The 17311-nt window shown below is 51.1% G+C and overlaps 1 protein-coding gene across 1 annotated transcript in view; it reads left to right on the forward strand.

Annotated features, from left to right (window-relative positions):
• The first annotated feature begins 3641 nt into the window (after nucleotides 1–3641).
• LOC311522923 (protein farnesyltransferase subunit beta-like) overlaps nucleotides 3642–17311 on the forward strand; it is a 32295-nt gene continuing 18625 nt past the window's right edge. The window contains exons 1-4 of the mRNA XM_084632509.1: nucleotides 3642–3797; nucleotides 12227–12291; nucleotides 15559–15631; nucleotides 16501–16592. Of these exons, the coding sequence (XP_084488635.1) occupies nucleotides 3705–3797; nucleotides 12227–12291; nucleotides 15559–15631; nucleotides 16501–16592 (323 nt within the window). The 5' untranslated portion in view covers nucleotides 3642–3704. The remainder of the gene's footprint in view (nucleotides 3798–12226; nucleotides 12292–15558; nucleotides 15632–16500; nucleotides 16593–17311) is intronic.

Genomic DNA, 17311 nt, shown 5'->3' on the forward strand with positions numbered 1-17311 from the left:
GCACTCTCTGATGCAACGCATCCGGCCCCCTGGACTTGTGCACGTCCAGTTTTTCTAAATAGTCCCGAACCACTTCTTCCTTCACAGAGGGCTGGCCACCTTCTCCCCATGCTGTGCTGCCCAGTGCAGTAGTCTGGAAGCTGACCTTGTTTGTGAAGACAGAGGCAAAAAAAGCATTGAGTACATTAGCTTTTTCCATATCCTCTGTCACTAGGTTGCCTCCCTCATTCAGTAAGGGGCCCACACTTTCCTTGGCTTTCTTCTTATTGCCAACGTACCTGAAGAAACCCTTCTTGTTACTCTTAACATCCCTCGCTAGCTGCAAGTCCAGGTGTGATTTAGCCTTCCTGATTTTATTCCTACATGCCCGAGCAATATTTATATACTCATCCCTGGTCATTTGTCCAATCTTCCACTTCTTGTAAGCCTCTTTTTTGTGTTTAAGATCAGCAAGGATTTCACTGTTAAGCCAAGCTGGTTGCCTGCCATATTTACTATTCTTTCTACACATTGGGATGGTTTGTCCCTGTAACCTCAATAAGGATTCTTTAAAATACAGCCAGCTCTCCCGGATTTCTTTCCCCCTCATGTTATTCTCCCAGGGGATCTTGCCCATCAGTTCCCTGAGGGAGTCAAAGTCTGCTTTTCTGAAGTCCAGGGTCCGTATTCTGCTGCTTTCCTTTCTTCCTTGTGTCAGGATCCGGAACTCAACCATCTCGTGGTCACTGCCTCCCAGGTTCCCATCCACTTTTGCTTCCCCTACTAATTCTTCCCTGTTTGTGAGCAGCAGGTCAAGAAGAGCTCCGCCCCTAGTTGGTTCCTCCAGCACTTGCACCAGGAAATTGTTCCCTACAGTTACCAAAAACTTCCTGGACTGTCTGTGCACCGCTGTATTGCTCTCCCAGCAGATATCAGGATGATTGAAGTCGCCCATGAGAACCAGGGCATGCGATCTAGTAGCTTCTGCGAGTTGCCGGAAGAAAGCCTTGTCCACCTCATCCCCCTGGTCCTGTGGTCTATAGCAGACTCCCACCATGACATCACCCTTGTTGCTCACGCTTCTAAACTTAATCCAGAGACTCTCAGGTTTTTCTGCAGTTTCATACTTGAGCTCTGAGCAGTCATACTGCACCCTTACATACAGTGCAACTCCCCCACCTTTTCTGGCCTCCCTGTCCTTCCTGAACAGTTTATACCCATCCATGACAGTACTCCAGTCATGCGAGTTATCCCACCAAGTCTCTGTTATTCCAATCACATCATAATTCCCTGACTTTGCCAGGACCTCCAGTTCTCCCTGCTTGTTTCCCAGGCTTTGTGCATTTGTATATAGGCACTTTCAGGTGACATTGTAAATAAGAAGAGGGCAGCATTATCTCCTGTAAATGTAAACACACTTGTTTGTCTTAGCGATTGGCTGAACAAGAAGTAGGACTGGGTTGACTTGTAGGCTCTTAAATTGTTTTGTTCTTGCGTGCAGTTATGTAACAAAAAAAAATCTACATTTGTAAGTTTCACTTTCACGACAAAGAGATCGCACTACAGAACTTGTATGAGGTGAATTGAAAAATACTATTTCTTTTGTTTATAATTTTTGCAGTGCAAATATTTGTAATAAAAATAATATACGCTTTGATTTTAATTACAACACAGAATACAATATATATGAAAATGTAGAAAAGCATGCAAAATATTTACTAAATTACAATTGGTATTCTATTGTTTAACAGTGCGATTAAAACTGTGATTAATCATGATTAATTTTGTTAATTGTGATTAATTATTTTGAGTTAATTGCGTGAGTTAACTGTGATTAATCAACAGCCTTAATTTATAGTGAAAACAAAGGGAAGTTTATTTATTTCGTGTGTGCATAGTCGTCTAGCCAAGCGATGGCATCGTCAGTGGCGGGATGCAGCTCGTCTGGGCCACTGCTGAACCGAGTCAGCAGGCATTCCTCGACAATGTGCGTCATCGGCTGCATGGTGTCACAGCTGCACAAAGGGCTGTCCCGAAGGCCCCAGCGACACTGGTTGGCTGCACAGAGATCTTGCCCAGTCCAGAACCTGTTCAACTGGCATCGGGGTATGTCAAAACCAGGCGGGCAAGTTTATTACCAAGATTCAAGAGATGCTGGGTAAGGATCATGGAAACAAAGGACCATGGAAACAAAAGGTTACATATAAACCAAATCCCTAACATGCTTTCTAGGGACTAAGGTTTATCTCACCCAAAGCCTTCAGCAGCATCTTCAGCCAAGGCTCGTTGTGATCCCGTTTACTTCCTTGCCTTCTACTTGTATCCCCGAAGTTCATTGTCTGACCTTCGAGACAGTATAACCCCTAGTGGGGAGGGATAGCTCAGTGGTTTGAGCCTTGGCCTGCTAAACCCAGGGTTGTGCGTTCAATCCTTGAGGGGGCTATTTAGGGATCTGGGGAAAAAACTGGGGATTGGTCCTGCTTTGAGCAGGGGGTTGGACTAGATGACCTCCTGAGGTCCCTTCCAACCCTGATATTCTAGGGCTTGTTCCTCCTCTGGGCTCATGCGAGTGTGCCTACAGTGTTAGCTCAGGGATGTAGTCTACATCCCGAGGGAGAGAGAGGTCGATACACAGGAAACCTCCTGCTGTGATACACACCTAAGAACGTATTTGCAGAATACACACAGAACACCTTACCAGCTGTACATGCATTTCACAAAGGTAACAGTTACCAGTGGGACCCAGGCTTTCATTTAAGACCTCCCATGACACTCTTTGGTGACCTAGAATGTACACATCAGAGTCACGACATTCCTGTAACCCCCTTGCCATTGGCATTGAGGGGTATTCGAGGAACAAGGGGCACACGGGGGGCATGCTACGGACCCAGGGGAGACAGCTGCACCAGGGGCATGTGGCCGAAACACTGGGGCATCCAGGAGGGGCAGGCATGGCAGCAACACATGTGTGAGTGGGCACAGTACAGGTATGCAGGAGACATGCTAAGGACACCTGGGGCACAGGGCACGCTAGGGGCACATGTGAAGGGTGACACATGTAGGGGTGAGAGGCACATGTGAGAAGGGGACATGCTAGGGGCATGCAGGGGACATGCTAGGAGCTCACGTGGGAAGGGGACATGCTAGGAGCTCACGTGGGAAGGGGACACGCTAGGGGCACATGTGGGAAGGGGGCACGCTAGGGGCACACGTGGGAGTGGGGCATGCTGGCAATATGCCAGGAGCAGACAGTGGATATGCTAAGGGCACACGTGGGAAGGGGACGCATTGGGGCACACCGCGAGGAAGGGGGATATGCGAGGCACATGCAGAAGACTTGCCAGGGGGGAACACCCGGGAAGGGGACTTGCTAGCGGCGCGCGGAGCAGACGGTAGGGGCTCACGTGGGAAGGGGACACGCTGGGTGGGGCTGCACACGGAGCACACGCCAGGGGCACGGGCAGCAGGGGCCCACGCGCGCGCCAGGAGCCGACTGGCGGGGGCAGGCAGCGCTGCAGTCCCGGCCAGGGCCGGTAGGGGGAGCCCAGGCGGCGCCGCGCAGGCCGCCAGCGGGGAGGGGCCCCACCTGGGCGCTGCCCTCGGCCGCCTGCACCGGCGTCCGGCGGCCGCGCGGGGGAGCCGCCGAGTGGAACGAGCCCGGCCCGAGCCTTTCTGTCCCCGCCGAGCCGCCGTCGGGCTCCCCGCCTCTCCCTTCGCCGCGGAGCATGGCGGCCGCCTCCAGGCCCCCGCCGGGCCCCGAGCCCGGCCGGGAGCGTCTGCGGGACGACGGGGTGCGGACCCTCACCTCGGCCGAGCAGGTGGGGCCGGGGCTACGGCTCCCGGCGTGCCCCGCGCGGGCCGGGTTGGGGCGGGGCTGGCCGGGCCGGGGCGGGGCCGGGTTTAGGTTAACGGAGATCAGTGCCCTGCTACTGGCAGGGATGGGGGAGTTTATAACAAGGAGCCAGTCCGGCCTTGCTGCTGCCCTGCTGGGTGATCTTGGGCAAATCCCTTCCTTTCCCCGTGCCTCAGTTTCCCCCCCCCCCCCCCGCGGCTTGTGGGCGCTCTCACCCCTGCAGCGGGGGCGCGCCCGGCGTCGTGCCGCCGGGCCGGGATCAGACACACGTGTTAGTGGCGGTGGTTTAAGGGGCCCCGGGAACGGGCTGCCCTGGGGAGCGGCGGGAGTCCCCCTGCGCAGGCCTGAGAGCCGGAAAGGGCCCCCTGGCTGCCAGGCTCTGCTGGCCAAAGCGAGGGGAGCGAAGAGAGCAAAGGCTGTGAGTGGTGGGGAGGAAGGAGGCTCTTAAAACAGGCAGATGAAGAGTCCCAGCTGGTGCTAGAGACCGAGGTGATAGACGAAGTCCCGGCGAAGTTCTGATTTCAGTGTCCCTATCTCCCCGCCCGGGGGCCGTTTCAGCAGGCAGCTATAAGCGTGGCCTGGAGCGTTGGGTCAGAGTGGAGGAAAGTTCCCAAAAAGATGCATCCGTTTTAGGGTTTTGTACTGGTGCCCGTCACCACAGTGTCTGGGCCCCTCCCACATTCATTAGATGGGCATTGCAAGGTCCCTAGTGGACTTTGAGTCTTCCACACGTCTCCCTTCTCCGGCCATGGGACGCTCTCCTTGGGTAGGTTTGTTGTACTAACAGGCATTCTGTTTCTGGCGGAAGAGCTGTATTAAAGGAGATGTGGTGGCATTTCCTAAAGCTGCCCAGGCTTTGGATTCGTTTAATCTCTGCTGGAAGTTTGTTCTGCAGCCAGATCCCTTTGAGTGCTTTATTTCAGTCTCTTATAGGCTCTCACACACTTCACCTGGGGTTTTAGGCTCTGTATTGCCCCGGAGAAGTGCTCCAGAGGTGGAGATGCAGTCTCTAATGCAGCTGGGCTTTGGTCCATTAATAGCTTTCAGAATCGGGACCAGTTGGCTGTTGTCTCTTTAAATGAAGGGGTAGGGTTCTTTGCACAGAGTGTAGCTGATTAGGCTCTGGAGAGATTCGGGTGCCCATGCTGGCTGGCTGTGCTGTGAATGTGTGCGCCCTAGTCGCAGGGACAGTATTTGCTGAGCTTTTTGCATTAATTGCGTGACTCAAACCTGGCACATCTGTGCTGGAAACAGGAAGTTCTCTCTGGTGGTGGCAAAGATGAGAACATTTTGTCCCTCTCCCCTTCTGTCTGTGGCACCTCTGTCAAGTCAGAGGCCTGATGGGGAGGGAGAAATAGCCCTGTGGGTGTGTTCAACAGGAAAAAGACACTGACAAATGGAGATGTATGCTGAGCCCCAATAGGTCGGTGTGGCCCTGGCATTCTGAAGTATGGGATACAAAACCACTACTAAATCCATCCAGAACTGCCCCCAGTGATTGCCCTCCCTGGAAGTCTGTCTCGCCTGCTAGGCCTCTGGAATGATGATGGATGCTGCCTATGTCTTCTGTCTGCGCGATCTCCTTTCTTCCCCCTCCTGCCTTAAGGGCAGTTGGGGGGTAGGGGGCAGAGGGGAACAAGTGGTGGGGCAGCCCTGCTCAACAGCTGATGGGGCAGCCAGCCCCAGGGCCACCAGAACAGCAGCCCTGGCCAGACCCATGGGTGCTGAGCACCCGGTATTTTTTCTCCAGGGGTGCTTGAGCTGCTGAGCACCTACAGGGTCGGCGCCTATGCCTCAGCATCTGAAATGGCTTCCCGGATGGGGGGACATCGGTGCTGATCCAGATTTAATAGATTCCAAGGCCAGAAGGAGCCACTGTAGTCTGACCTCCTGTCTAACACAGGCCAGAGAACTTCCCCCAATAATTCCTAGAGCAGAGCTTTGAGAAAAACATCCAGTCTTGATTTAAAAATGATGAGTGATGGAAAATCCACCACAAGCTTAGTAAATTGTACCAGTGGTTCATTACTCTCATGGTTAAACATTTACACCTTATTTCCAGTCTGGATATGGCTAGCTTCAACTTCCAGCCATTGGATCGTGCTATGCCTTTGAATTTCTGGAGTTCATCCCCCAGGGCAGGACCAGCAGGCATGAAAATGCTTCTGGATCCTGGATTCTTATCTGTGAGAGACCTGCTGCTGGTGTTCGCTATGGCTGGCAGTTCACTTAATGCTACAACCCCTTTCCACAGTATCATTTTTCTGACTAGTTATTAAGGGGTTATTTGTTTTTTTTTTCCTGGTGGCCAGACTGCGTATAATGGAAGTGTTCCATATTGGTGTCTAGGCACTTATTCCTGGGCCCAGATCTCAGTGGGGTATTCCCGTGAATACCCTGCTCATGCTGAGGCTCTTCACTGAGTTTGTAGTCAGGCACTGGCCCTCCCTGTGGTTTGTGACCACACACCATACGTGCAAGCCTCAGGTCACCACTAGTGTGGTCTAACGCTGCTTGGGACATGCCTACAAAATGTTGAATTTAAATACGGGCAGCTGCCAGTGCCTTGTTTAAACCAGTGGCTCTCAACCTTTCCAGACTTCTGTACCCCTTTCAGGAGTCTGATTTGTCTTGGTATCCCCAAGTTTCACCTTTCTTAAAAACTACTTGCTTACAAAATCAGACAAAAAAACACAAAAGTGTCACAGCCATGCTGTGAAATTGAAAAATTGCTGACTTTCTTATTTTTACCATATAATTATAAAAAAAAGCAATTGGAATATAAATATTGTACTTACATTTCCGTGTAGAGTATATAGAGCAGTATGAACAAGTCGTTGTCTGTATGAAATGTTACTTTGCACTGACTTGGCTAGTGCTTTTTATGTAGCCTGCTTTTTATGTAGTTGTAAAACTAGGCTACTATCTAGACGAGTTCATATACCCCCTGGAAGACCTCTGCGTACCCCCGGGGTACACGTACACCTGGTTAAGAAGCACTGGTTTTCACTGTCACTCCTGCTGGTGCTACCCCTAGTGGAGGATGTTGCAGATCCAGGGTCGGAGGCTCAGATTGCCCCTTCTGGCTCAGTTGTGCAGCATGCTGCTGTCCAGCCGCAAAGTGGCTGCATTTTAGGGGTGTTCTGTGCGTGTGTATAGCATCTAAAGAGCTTTGGGATCCTTTAGAATGATCTAAACACAAGGCGGCAAATACAAATAGTACCAGGGACAGGACTTCTATGTTCAGCGTCAGTAGAGGCTGGATTTCTGATGGTGGGGAGAGGGACACTGGAGCCATTTACTAAAGCAAGGTTTTGGGTAGGTGAGGCTTTCCCCAGCTCTAGCATAGAGAACTCACTGGCTCCCCAGGACACGCTGCCTTAATGTTAGAGGGAAGGAGCTCCAGTTCTGGAAGAGTTCCTGAGTCCTGCACAACTGAAGCTGTGCTCTGTTGTCTGTGTTGCTGGGGTGTCGAGACCCCAATCGTGGGCCGGGACCCCCCCTGTGCTAGGTGCTGTATGGAGAGAATGCCGATGGTCCCTGCCCCAAAGACTTTGTGGTCTAAGTGTAACATGAGCGACAACAGGTGGATACGACATATAAACGGTGCAGCTCCCGGGATGGGGAAGAGCAAAGCTCCGGGGCTGGTGCAGCCCTGGTGAACATATTGACCAGACGTTTACCAGAGTAAATCAGGGTTTCACCACATAGTGTTTTCTGGAGAGTCTCCAATATCGTAGAGCAGGCAAATGCTGCCCACAATATATTTGTGTTCCTGTGTTGGGGTAGATGAGTGCAAATTCCTCCTACGCTAGGCAAGGCCAGCGCTCTTAGGAGGGGAGAGCTCGTGATCGTTTTCTCGCTATTTGTGAAGCACGCACGTGGCTCAAGAATGCGCCTGTCATGACCCTTTTCTTAGAGCTTTGTGGTGTCTGAGTCAGTCGATTCATGTTTCTTTCCCCTCTTTTGTTAGGAAGGGTTTACCGAACGCCTCAGCTGAAAGTGATGCTTTATGAGACGTGTCCTGCGTTCACATTTTCCTAGAAACAGAGGATTCTTTAGTTGTTTTAATTAGAGAGCGTTAGCTAATTTTCTGTCCTCCCCACGGTGAGCCTGTCTTGCTTTCTTTGAGGTGTGCGGAGCGGAAAGGGAGGGCCCTCAGGATCAGCTGGATGGAGAAAGGGCGTGGAAGATACTTTAGGAGGAAAAAAAAATCTCTTGGCATCTTGCTTGTGATTGTTACTTATTAGGGATATGAGGGTAGCACCTAGGAGCACCAGCTGTGGCCCAGGACCCACAGTGCTAGGCGCTGTGCAAACACAGAATGAGAAGACAGTTCCTGCCTCAAAGAGCTTACTGTCTGTTTCTGTTTTGTCTGGGTTGTCTAGTTAGCATGGAAGCTCTTTGGAGCAGGGATTGTGACTTTCTTTGTGTCTGTCCAGCCCCTACTGCAGAAAGTCCCTGATCCCGATTGGGGCCTGTGAGTGCCCCCATAAGAGAAACACTAAATAATCTTAGTGCTGATGAAGGTGTCAGCCTGACAACCCTGAAGACTTGTAGCCCTCTGTTCTCACCATGGCTTTTACATGCAGATCCGCCTCATTCCTGCCCTGAAATGATTCCCTGCAGCGGTGAAGGGGGGTTTGGTGTTTCTGGCTCACGCAATGCTTGGCCTCTCTGACTTGCATCTCCAGGGAGCGGCATCAGTAGCTGTGTTTATAGTTTCCCAGCTCTTCCAACAGAATAAAAACCCCTTTTGTCTCGGGTATAACTAGAAAAAACAGGATTGTTTCCAGATCCAGAGGATACCCACGCCACATCCAGGTCGTTACATTATGAAAAGATATTGCCATCGGCTTTGCCGAGCACACAGTTAGTGTGCTTCAAAAAACAGACCTAGGGGTTATACTACCAAATCGAGTTAATGTTTAAATTTAGATCTCTCTGCTCTCCCTCACCTGGGAGTTCTGGGCTGGATGCAGGGATCAGCAGGTGAGATTCTGCAGCCCGTGTCATTCAGGAGGTCAGCCTAGATCAGTAGTTCTCAACCAGTTTATCATTCTGGGCCGCGTATGCACAAATTTGTTACCTGGGTCACAGGTTGAGAACCACAGCGCGCCCCCCACAGACCCCTATGCCCAGAACCTCCCGCCCAGAGACCCCTCCACAAAATGGGGCAAGGAGTGGAGCCCTGGGCAGGGGGGCCCGGCGGCAGGGACCCTGGACCCTGCTGTGTGGGGCCGGGTGGTAGGGTAGCCAGACGGCAGCCCAGATACTGACCCCGGACCCTCTATGGGGCCAGCTGGACGGCAGCCCTGGACCCCTCCATGCGGGTCCAGCAGGTGATTCCCACCACACCACATGCTGCCTGGCTGGGAAGCCCAGACCCCTTGGTGCTGGGCGGCCAGGCAGCCAGTGATCCGGACCTGCGCGGCCCATGGCCTTTAGCACACAGCTGGGCTGCAGCTATGTGCTAATTGGGCTGCGAGTTGAGAACCGCTTGGATGAATACAATAAGGCCAGAAGCACCAGAATCTGTTAATCTGTACACCATCCTAAAGTAAAAATGTCTCAATCTCTCATATTCCCAACCAAAAAAATCACAGACGGAGTTAAAATTGAGTATATATTATTAACTGAAGAGTAAGAAACATCTCAGAGATTATGTGATTATCTCCCAAAACGAGCATTAGAAACTCAGAAAATTGAGAATTAATTTAAAAGAAATCCAGGGTCTAACACAATCCAGTGGCTGGAAGTTGAAGCGAGAGAAATTCAGACTAGAAATAAGCTGCAGTGAGGGTAATTAACCATTGGAATGACTTGTGTATGGTTGTGGTGGATTGATTGGATGTTTTTGTAGTAACTGTATAAAAGGTATACATTTAAAGAAACACTTTCTCAAACAAATTCAGTTATATTACCCATCGCTGACATGAGCTAAACACACTACGTTTTAAGTATCACAGCAATCCATGGATTAATTCAGGGAGGTCCTATGGCCTGCATTCTCCAGGAGGTCAGACTGGATGGTCACGGTGGTCCCTTCTGACCTTAGAACCTATGAGGCGTTAAGGTCTGGAGACATATAGATACGGCACCCAGACAGCCTTAACTCGGCTTTATAGGGGTGCCATGTAATAACAATCCAATTATAGTGTCATACTTTTTGCTATCGGAGGTCCCGGAGTAAAGTGAACTGGTTTTTAAAGGCAGTTTTTTTCCTCGTGGCCAGTTAAACTGAAGCCTGGCTGAGGAGCAGTTTTCTTTTCAAGCTTCCTGATAAGCTGCTTCTCTGTTGGAGATACATGAATTCACCTTGGACAAACAAAAATCATGTCGGGTTGATTGATGGCTTACAGGTACATTTTGATTCCTTGAAAAGGAGCCTCCGATAAGGCAAAGCTAATATATACTTAGCTGAATAAACCCTGTCGGATCAGGAGGGGTTCTGACACGATAGAGGAAAAGCCTTTTGAGAGTTATTGGCGTCCATTGATTTCTTTAGGGAGTGGTGAAATTTGCAAAACACGGCACCGTTGCTGCCAGATCCAGCTTTGTACGTTTGCAACCTGATGAATTCCAGAACCAGTGACTGTGGTTACGCAGCCAACTGCTGTCCCTACCCCTCACGTGAGAAGTGGCAAGGGCAACTGAAGGCACCATGTGGCGCTGTTGGGCCATGGTTCCGTTGGCTGCTTGTAGAGGTGATATTTGGGTGGCTCTTAGCTCTCTGAAACCCGAGACATCTCTGCCCTCGTACCTCAGAAACAGAGCATCTATCAGCTCTTGGCCAATTGGAAAAGACCGACAAGAGTGACTGCCCAGAAAACCAAGTAGCAGAGATGTTCTAGTAAAGACCCTGGCGGTTGTACTGTGTCTTCGGAGTGGCACAGTGGCCAAGGCCCTGCTCCAGCATGCTGCTAGGCACATGCCTGCCTCTGCTCACGTGAGCAGCCCTATTGACCTCAGTTAGACTGACTGGGTCAAGTTAGGTGTGTGCTTAAGAATTGGTCGGACTGGGGCCTATACGTTCATTACTGTTGCGGAAAGGGATTTTGGAGTGGCCAGCCGCCTAGACAAGAGAGATTGGGAATTTATGGTATACACAAGACTGATGCTTTTAAGGCACTCCTAGCCCCTTCCTGTAATCGTTCTTTAAGATCTGTCTTTGGAGCATAGAGTCATAGCAACACAGGCCTGGAAGGGACCTCGAGAGATCATCTAGTCCAGCCCTGTGCTGAGGCAGGAGCAAGTCAACCTGGCCCATCCCTTGCAGGTGGGACAAACACCTGCACTTAAAAACCTTCCTCAGGGTGAGTTTGTAATTCACAGCCGGGTGTTACTGCTGAGCCTCTCCCTTAAAAGATCTGGTGACTTGTGGCGCTTTCTTGTTGACTGGAGAAGGTTGACTTGCTGCTGTCCCTTGGTGGTTGGTAGTCAAGTGTGATCTGTAAATTGACTTGTCTGCCTTGTCGCGCCTCAGCGTGCTGTCCTGGCAGAGGGCGGTGCCCAGGTGTTAACAGGGAGAACGTCCCCCTGTGTTGTTTTCTCTCTCCAATGATAACACATCTACGGTTCCTTCCATTGTCTGCGCACGGGTTTTGTACCGATTTTAACTATGTCGGTTAGGGGGATCGTTGTTTTTACCAGTATAGGCATACTGCTCCAACGCCTGATGGGGACAGTTACACTGGGGCTAATTCATTCCCCCACCAGTACGGGAACAGCTGTACTAGTATAAGGACCTTGATACTGACAAAACTGCATCCACACTAGGGAGAGATTATGCTGCATTCACTAGCCCGGGACGAGCTTGTGGCGGACAAGGCCTAAGCACTCTGCTAGACCTCCTGGAGTGTGCCCAAAGCCCATTTCACGCACAGGGAAAGTGAGGCAGAGTGGGTGAGTGATGTCCCACAGCCCCACAGGGGGTTGGAGACAGGATGAGAACAGAAGAGTTCCTCACTCGCTGTCCTGGGGTCAGACTACCACATGGACTGGAAACACATGTTGATATTGATCCCGGCTTTCCTCGCCCTGTTCTGTTGGTGAGAGTGAACTTGCTCAGACATGAGAAGCAGCTGGGGATGCCCATCCAGCCACGCTACAGGCCTCTTTGCTGGCCAGGGGATCAGAACGCCAGAAGCTGTGTGTGGCTCTGGCAGTGTGGTCTTTTCTCATGTTGTCGTCCTGTAACTCTGCCCTGGAGTCTGCTGTCTGGTCCTAACTGAGCTGGTCTTAACTGAGCTGCTCCTGCATGGCTGGATGGGCTGTAGTCACAAATGCTGCTTGCTAGGTAAACTTGGTGAGGTTGCTTTTCAAAACTAAAGATCTCTTTTTCTTCCCCTCGCCCCTTCCTTTCTGCTGCTTCATGACCGTCACTCCCTGCAGACCAGAGTGGAAGACTTGGTGCAAGAGGTCTTCAGCGCTTACAAGACGAACCACCACGCCTCACAGTAAGTTACTGTAGCAGACCCAATAGAAACCAGGGGAGGAGTGTTTGACCTGGGATTTTTGGGTGAACTTTGCAGTGTGGTGCATTTGGAAGTCGTGTCCGCTGGCCAGGTTTTAACCTAGGCCAAAGCACAGCCTCAAACGTGCTACTCTCTGTCTTGGTGGTGATTGTCAGTCGTGTTAAGTGGACACCCTCTTTTTGCCCATCAAGAGAGAGCCCAGGAGTCAGACATCCCTGTCTCTGCTTTTCCATCTCACGTTGGTTTGCTCACGTGTTCTGGCTGGCTGGGTCGGAGATGTGGCCCCTAGGAGCTTCCAGTGCAGCCTGATGCTGCATTTAGTATTGATCCAGAAACTACAGCTCCCATCATGCACTGCTCCACTTTGACCCAAGCTGCCTGGCTGCATGTTGGGAGGCAAGAGGATTAGCCGAACACATTTGCCACCTCCTGGGCTAAGCTGTAAGGGTAACTCGCTGGATCTTCAAACCCAACAGCTCTGCTTCTCTGCCCACCTGGTGCGCCCATCCCATAACCTCCCTGCGCAGAACCAGCTTCCATTTGCACGCACAGCGCTGAGTAACACGCCCGTGCAGATGCTGGAAGGGTGGGAACAGTGGGGGATGGGCATAACACCTGCAGCATTGCACCATCCTGTTTCCTGGGTGAACCAGGCTGCCTTTTCCAGGTTGGATTCTGTATGCCCTTAGTCTCTGCTGATTGGCTCTCTGCCCCATCCTCCTCCCACCCCTTCTTCCTCTCAGCGCTTCTCCCTTCTCTTCCTCACTCCCTACTCCTGTTTTTTTTCTCCCTCTTCCCCTTCCTCATATTTACTCCTCCATATCCACTGCCCCCCAATTTAAAACCAAGATCAAATCAAATCCAGCAGCAAAGTATGGAACTAATGGAGTAGCACCAGTCATCATGCATGTGCGAACTAATCTCTTCCCCCATCCAAAGCCTCCTCTGGCTAAAATCCAGCTCCTGCTGCACCTGATCTCAGGTGACCTTTGTTTCCTCTCATGGGAGGCCTCTGAGGAATCGCTGTTACTTATGGCAATTGTTGCTCCTACCGTGCACATGCGGGCACTTGACTGAATGCCTGAAATCAGGTGGCCACCGTGTTACGAATGATATTTTCACTCCGATAATTCCCACGGGCTGATAGTTCCCAGCTGAGAGCAGGGCCCTGGTGTGCTGGGGGCTGTACAAACGCAGAGCAGCCCCTGCTCCAGAGAATTCACACTCTAAATAAGAACTGTTCCTGACCTCTGAAGGAAAGGTCCAGGTTAGGATTATGTTCCATACTAGGAGCCAGATTTACAAAGCAGCTTGGGAGTTTAAAGGATAGGTACCTAAGCTAATCCTTAAAAATGCCCAAGCAGGTTAGACGGCTAACTCCCATTGACAGCCAATGGGCCTTAGGCACCTCGACCCTTTGGTGGGCCACTTGGCACGGGTCTGCATCTTTAGGTACCTCAATCCCTGTGTCATTCTGGCCCTTGGTGGCCCAAAGGGAATGAGTACCTCATGCTTCTGTGTTTTAGCTCTGTGGGAACATGCAAATAATGTGGTTCAGTTAACAACCAGTTCCAAGCCCTAGCATGTATTTGACTTAAAACCAGTGAGAGCAGAGACGGGTGAGAAGTGGTGGATTAAAACCACAAACGACCTGACAGAGAGACGGGGGCCAGACTCGACAAGATGTAGAGCAAGAAATTCCAGTCTGTGTAGAAGGGGCAGCTCTGTTGCGAATCAGTTGTTCTCCTGTTCTCTTCCTGCGGGGAGGTCAAATTTCCCAAATCTATTCTAGCAGAGAGGATCACAGCTGGTACTTTGCGACTCACTGGGACTGCCTCGATTGGCTGCACGTGGTAATGCTGGCTGCCCTTTGCAGTGAGATCCCTGCCCCGCCTAGCTGGTGAAAGCTTTTGTGGAGGAATGTAAGAGAGCATCTAGGCAAGAAAATGGGTTTTTAACTGACATCGGAGGCAGCTGTAATGCAAAGAGCCAAGTGAGCATTACGCTTGGCTTCTGGAGGGGGGTCGAGAGCTGCACGGGCTCCTGGGAGAACAGAAGGTTGTTAGTACTCTGATAAATATGGTAGTCCAAACCTTGTGCTTGCTCTCCTAAGCGCTGCTCAGCAGATGGCAGTTATGCCTTACAATAAACTCAGGACCGACAGCTGCAAGGGTGGGGTAGAAAACAGTCCCAGAAGGGTAAAAGGCCCCCCTCCCTATTAATTGAGGAGGGGTGACTACAGGTCAATCAGGTTCAGCTGAGAAGGGGTTACCAGAGATCAATTAGGATCAGCTGAGAGGGAGTTACCTGAGGGCAATTAGGATCAGCTGATTCCAACTATGGGCTGCCTGAGACCTTTTTAAACCCTCCCCTGTTGGTGAGAAGGTGGGGGAAGGCAAGCTGCCAGTAGGCGAGCCTCACCAAGAGGGGAGGCTGCATTCCCTCCCATAGGGGAGGGAAACCGACCTAAAAGACTGGCTGAGAGAAGGAGCGGACTGCCCCTGTGAAGCCAAGAGGGACTGTTTTCCCCAAGCCCATCTCACCAAGTCTAAAAATAGCTGAGGGCTGGTGAGACCGAGAAGGTGCCTTGCCTCAGCCTTCACAGGGCTTTAACAGCAAAGAGCATTTGTGCCCACAATAACAGTATGCACCTGTAAACTCTATATAGGGGGCTAATCATTCCACAGGCCATTCTTCTTGCCCTTAAAATCCCGCCTGTGAGATCCTTTCTCTCTTTGCCCTGACTAACTGGTTGATGTGCTGCTGGAGAAGTGCTTCGGGGAAATCTGTAACTATCTGCAGTTCGTGGTAGCTGCAGAATTTCTTTTCCTGAATCCTCTAGGCTAAGGATGCCTGAACAGTGTCCGGCTGAGGGCTGCATTAGCAGCTCGCATGGTGCTAGAAAGTCGCACTTAATTTGCATCAAGCCTTTCTTACCTTGATCTTGGCTATGGAGGAACTACAGAAGCATGCATTGCAGCCTAGCAGGTCTGAAGAAGGTGGAGTGCCGCATGCTGCAATTTGTCATGTTGCGTGGTAAAGACACAGGCACTTGCAGTCTGCTCTGTTTCATGGAAGTTCTGCTGTCTCTTGGTGTGTATGTCGTGCTTGTTGTGTGGTATCCGAGTGGCCTAGAGGATATCATGTTAGGTCATCCCCGCTCTCAGGGGCTGGGATGTAAAAGACGAATACACTAGTAAACGCTGGGTGAAGCTTCCGAGCGCTCTTCTTCTTCTGTTTGCCTTTCAGATTTGTTCTGCAGCGCGAGAAGCATTTCCACTACTTGAAGAGAGGCCTGAGACAACTGACGGATGCCTATGAGGTAAGCACGCAGTGGCAAAGTCACAGCTGCCTTCTGCAGCTGTCCCATCAGCCACCCCAGTCCCAGAGCTGGCAGCAGCAGTCACCAGGGATCCTATCCAGCTTGTTTCTCAGCTTGTAAAACTTCCCACTTCTTCCCCCTGCCTTCCTCGGCCTGTCAGTCTGCCAGTACAGAGCATGCTGCGGGGGACTCGCGGTTACTGTTTTGTCCAGGGGCACTTTTGCAGGCCATGTTGTAGCTACTGGAGCTCTGGTGCTCATTCCATTGCAGTCCTTGCATTTAAAGGCCCAGTACCATTGATTGGTTATCACTGGGGTGTTTTATGCTTATCTTTGATGCATTTTCCAGTCGGAGCGAAACCCAGTTTTCTAGGTGACTGGTTTAATTTCAGTTAGGCATCCTCCTTTGCTTCTCTGCTGATGCTGTGTGCCATTAAATGGCTGAAACAGCATGCCCCAGCGGTGGCTGCATTTCAGCAGTGAGCGAAGTGATCTCTGTGCTGTGTATATGGTCTGTAAAGCACTCTGGGATCCTTCAGGATGAAAGCCTTTATTATTGTTATAGAGTTACTTGCTTTCTAGATTCTTTGTGGAGCGTCTCTATAATTTTCATGGCTTTGCAGGTGTTATGAGTTCCATGCCCTCCTAGTCCTCTGATCTACCTTGACATGCATTGTGACTTTTCTACTTCTCTTCCTTAGAATAATTTCAGTTGCTCGCTAATTCACCCCAGAGCCGTACAAGTGAATCAGCTTCATTGTGCTTGTCCTCAGCGTAGCCCTGTCTCCATCTCCCTGCTGCCGCGTAACAAACGTATTGTCGGCAGTGCCAGTCCAGGATCTGACTGCTGTCGTCTTTCCCCTTCTGTAGTGTCTGGACGCCAGCCGCCCCTGGCTGTGCTATTGGATCCTGCACAGTTTGGAGCTGCTAGACGAGCCCATCCCAGAGTCTGTGGCTTCGGAGTAAGTCCTGTTCGGTGTGTGGTTGGTACTCTGTAACGATGCCTATTGCAGCAGGAGGTTTGCAGTCCGTAAGACAGGATATTTGAACATAAACTCCTGGAGATCTCTTCTTGGTCTCCATGATATTTACAAGTACTGTACTCTGGTCTAGTGGGCAAAACGGGAATCCTTCCTTCTCCTCAGGTTGGCTTTTAAACCATTGTAAAACCTTCTGCTTAGCACCAGCCAGGGAATCTCACCAACTGGGTCCTACACCAAGCCCAGCGACTTATCGCCTACATGGTATCAGTTAGAAAGACATGGGGTCTTGATTGAGAGGCTCCAGGTAATGGAGAACCTGCCTCCTGCCTAGGTGAGCTGTGTGGGGAGTGGGCGGCCCCTACCCTCGCTCTCTGACCTCACACAGGTCCGTGAGCTGCCCCACTGGAAATCGGATGCAGCAACTGGCTCCGACTTAAGAGGAAACGAAACCAAGTTGCTCTGGCACTTCAGGATGAATTAATCCCTGGGGTAACTCCACCGCCTGCGCTGGACTCGCACCTGGGAGGAACGTGGCCCATTCTGTTTCATCCCAATACTACGTAAGGTGTCCCCATTACCTCCTGTTACCGTTCGCCAAACAGGGGATTGAACAGTGCCGCTTTTTTGTGCCGGGGTAGGAGAGAACTGTAGCACTCATAGGTGTGGATCTGGCCCTGGTGTCACTGGCCTGTCAGCTG

The sequence above is a fragment of the Lepidochelys olivacea genome (assembly GCF_965140295.1).
Source record: "Lepidochelys olivacea isolate rLepOli2 genome assembly, chromosome: 6".
NCBI lineage: Eukaryota > Metazoa > Chordata > Testudines > Cheloniidae > Lepidochelys > Lepidochelys olivacea.